Source organism: Coptis chinensis, chromosome 4 (assembly GCF_015680905.1).
Source record: "Coptis chinensis isolate HL-2020 chromosome 4, ASM1568090v1, whole genome shotgun sequence".
Classification (NCBI taxonomy): Eukaryota; Viridiplantae; Streptophyta; class Magnoliopsida; order Ranunculales; family Ranunculaceae; genus Coptis; species Coptis chinensis.
In genome coordinates, this window is record NC_141459.1 from 63915217 (window position 1) to 63919616 (window position 4400).

At 38.9% G+C, this 4400-nt stretch overlaps 1 protein-coding gene across 1 annotated transcript; it reads left to right on the top strand.

Annotated features, from left to right (window-relative positions):
• Nucleotides 1-283: 283 nt before the first annotated feature.
• On the top strand, nucleotides 284-981 carry LOC147504359 (uncharacterized). The gene is made up of 2 exons (XM_086605170.1): nucleotides 284-594; nucleotides 651-981. The coding sequence occupies exons 1-2, from the start codon at nucleotides 284-286 to the stop codon at nucleotides 979-981; spliced, it is 642 nt and encodes a 213-aa protein (XP_086461296.1).
• The last annotated feature ends 3419 nt before the right edge of the window (nucleotides 982-4400 follow it).

Consider the following 4400-nt stretch of genomic DNA (forward strand, 5'->3'; position numbering starts at 1 on the left):
GAATGCTCAGGTTTGTACAATGGAACTAATTCTGAAGGACAGGCAGAGTATTACAATGGAGGGCACTTTGAAAAATGGTAAGAAATTCTTAATTACTGTTGTTTATGCTTCAAATGACAGGAATGAAAGGAGAGAGCTGTGAAATAATCTTGTAAATATCTCGGCTACCACTTTACCATGGATAGCATTGGGAGATTTTAATTCGGTGCTCAATGCACAAGAAAGGATTGGGGCTACTGCAACAAGAACTGTACATTTTCAAGATTTACTAGATTGTGTCACAATGGCTGGATTGGTGGATCTGAGATTCAAGGGGCACAAGTACACGTGGAATAACAAGCAGGGGATAAGAATATGGAGGAAACTGGATAGAGTTCTAGTTAATGGGGAATGGATTAGTAAGTTTGAGGACACTGAGGCAAAATTCTTAAATCCAGGAGCCACATCAGACCACACACCAATGGTGATGTATCCATGTACACAAAGAAATATTAAGAAGAAAACTTTCCGGTTCTTTAACTTCTGGGTTGAGGAGGATGGGTTTAAGGAAATTGTTGAGAAAGCATGGGCAATGGAGGCAGTTGGCAATCCGATGTATACATTTATGAGAAGATTGAAACAAGTAAAGGCAATTTGATTGCATGGAACAGAGAACGAGTGGGTAAACTACAAACCAGAGCTGATGTTACTAAGAAGGCTATGGATAGAGTTCAAACTGAGCTGCAGATGGATCCTAGAAATCAAGAACTAGGCCTGAAGGAGAGAGAAGCAATTGGAGAGTATGTGAAAGCTGCCATTTCTGAAGAATCTCTTCATAATCAAAAATCAAGAGATCAGGTGGTCATCTTAGGTGATAATAATACAGAATTTTTCTTTAAGTCTATTAAGGCTAGAAGAAGCACAAATAGAATAACTTGCTTGAAGGATGAAAGGGGAAATGTCATTGAAGATCTGAATGACATAGGGGAGGAGTGTGTTTAGTATTATAAGATGCTTTTCAGTCCTAATCTGACAGAAGTGAGTTTTGCTGAACTGGAGAGTACTAACCCAAGAGAAAGGGTAACACAAGAGGAACATGACCAGATGCAAGCAAATGTGACCAGAGATGAGATTATTGAAGCTTTGGCGGACATAGATAATGACAAAGCTCCAGGAATTAATGGGTTCAGTTCTTTGTTCTTTAAGAAATGTTGGAGAATTGTGGGTGATGACTTCACAAAAGCAATACAAAACTTCTTCCAGTCTGGCAGAATACTATCTGAGGTAAATACTACATGTATTACTTTAGTACCTAAAATGCAAAGCCCTTCATCCCTTAGTGATTATAGACCTATAGCATGATGCTCTGTTGTATACAAGTGTATCACTAAGATCATTACTGGTCATATGAAAGCCTTTATGCCTAGAGTTATACACCAAAATCAATCTGCTTTCATCACTGGAAGAAGTATACCCGATAATATACTACTATCTCATGAATTAGTTCACAACTATCATAGAGATACTGGGCCCCCAAGATGCATGACTAAGATTGATTTAAGGAAAGCATATGACTGTGTGAGATGGGAAGCTGTACTGTTTGCCTTAGAAAGGATTGGAATCCCAGGAAAATTCATTGCTTGGGTAAGGGAGTACATGAAGACTGCAAGTTACTCTATCATGTTGAATGGCTCACCATATGGACATTTCAAAGTGCTAGAGGAATCAGGCAAGGAGACCCTATGTCACCATATTTGTTTGTGTTGGTCATGGACTTGTTTACTGATATTATGATGAAGAGTGTAGAGTAAGGAAGATACAAATTGCATTATAAATGTCATGAACCTGTTATTACTCACCTCTCATTTGCAGATGACCTTTTAGCTTTTATGCATGGAGAAAAGGATACAACAATCTGTCTAAAGCAAAATCTGGCAAAATTCAAGCAGTGTTCGGGACTAGAAGTGAATGTGAACAAAAGTCAAGTATTTTTTGTTGGGCTGTATAGTGCTCAATGTAATGCAATTCAGAGTGCATTAAACTTCCCGAGGGGTGAATTGCCCGCTGAAGTACTTAGGGTTACCATCGATTTACGACAAAGGCCGACATCTTCGATTGTCTACCTTTGTATGAGAGAGTTGAGAAAAGGATTCAAAGTTGGAAAGGTAAATCTCTCTCATATGCAGAAGATTGCAACTCATTAAAGCGCAAAGGCTAATAACCTTAGCATATCTTGGGCTTCTTTCATCTTTGCCAGTGAAGACCATTGAAGATATTAACAGGATATGCAAGAACTTCCTCTGGAAAGGACCTGACCTCCAAACATCTCATGCACTGATTAGTTGGGATGATATGTGCTACCCTTATGCAGAGGGAGGGTTGGGAATTCGAGATCTTAAAACTGCGAACAAGGCAGCAACACTAAAGCATGTATGCCAGATTGTAAAAGGTAAGGACACATTATGGGTAGAATGGGTCATCAGAAACAAGGAATTTTGGCATATGAAGATACCAGCTGACTGCTCTAGCACCTAGAGAAATATTCTCAAGATGAGGAAAGATGCGATCACATTCATTTTCTATCAGATTGGGAATGGAGAGAATACAAAACTGTGGCATGTTCCTTGGCACCCTTTGGGAGTGTTAAGAGACCAGTTTCCTTTACTTTGCATAACTCGGATGCAATCTTACTGCAACAGTTGCGAGTGTGATTGAGAATGGGAGATGGGCAGTACCTCAATACATCAGGCATCACATAAGAGAGATAGCACAACAAATGGAAGAGGAAGTACAAATAGAAGGTGGAGAGGATGAGATAATATGGAATGCATCACAGACTGAGGAGTATTCACTCAAGGCAACATACGATAGTATGAGGAACATTAGACAAGACACAACATGGCATGATTTAATATGGTTTTCGAATAAGATACCAAGGCACTCATTTATTTGGTGGATGATATTCAATGAAGGATTGAAAACAAGGGACAAGCTGAAGATTTGGGGAGTGATAAACTCAGATATTTGTGTTCTGTGATGGAAGGAAATTGAAACCACGACCCATCTGTTTTTTGAGTGTTCATACTCACGACACATTTGGATCACTGTAATGGATTTGGCAGGGTATGTAAGACCAATCTCAGCAAATTAGGAGGATGAAATAGAGTGGATGGTTCAGAAATCGATTGGCAAGGGACCGAAACAAGATGCTCTGAAGCTTACCAATAACGCCTATTTCTATTGGATTTGGCGGGAAAGGAATAGTCGGATATTTAAACATGAAACAAGATATCTCCATCAAATGGTACAACTGATAATAAAGGATGTTAGAACAAAGATGAGCTCTGTCAAATTCAAAATGCCAATAGGGCGGGAAAGAGAAGAGTTCGAACAGAGGTTGAATGTCGATGTGGAGCCTGTACATTTAAGGGCCCAAAAGTGCAAGTGGGAAAGAGTTGGGCCTGATATCGTGAACCTCAACTCAAATGGTACTCTACAAGGATTACAAGGGGGATGGGCAGCAGTTTTGAGAGATGATCAAGGCAGAGTCATAACGGCAGCAAAAGGGAAATCGGTGTTCGCAAACATTGTGTACATTGAACTGGAGGGATTACAAAAAGGTTCGGAGCTCGCACAAAGGCATAATGTAAGAAAGGTAAGAGCACAAACAGACTCAACAAATGTGTTGAGTTTTCTAAACAAAAGGAAGACCCAACCATGGAGGCTGAAGAGGATTATTGAAGACATCAGGAACAAAACAAACTTATTAGAAAGTTTTTCTATAGTTCATGTGTTTAGAGAATGTAATAGACTAGAAGATAATTTAGCAGCTTCTATCCTAGGAATTTCTTTTATTGAACTCATCCCAAGCTCATTTTCTGAAGATATAAAGAAAATTATATATGAAGATGCTAGTGGGACAGAGTACTTAATATTGTAATAATTTTTAAAATTTTCTCCTCTATGAGGAAGGGGTAGGGGACTTTTTAATTAAAAAACCCCGCTTACCCATCCCATAATTAAAAAACCCCGCTTAAAAAACACACACACTTGATTAAATGCATCTACATGTGAGCTTGCATTAGAATGAATTAAAAACACTTGATTGAATGCATCTACGTGCAAGATTGTATTAGAAAGAACGCAAACCACTTGATTGATTGAATGAACGCGTCTACAAGCGAGCTTGCAATAGAATGAATGCAAAACACTTGACTGAATGCATCTACGTGTGAGCTTGTATTTGAATAAATGCAAAACACTTGATTGAATACATCTATGTGTGAGCTTGCATTAGTATGAATGCAAAACATGGAGTCCTTTGTCTTGCAAAGGGTTGAGTTGAGTCGTTGGTTTTCAGAGCTTTGGAGTGTTTTATGAGCTTTTGAGTTTTTGGACCCCTAAGTTGACTTCGACTTTAA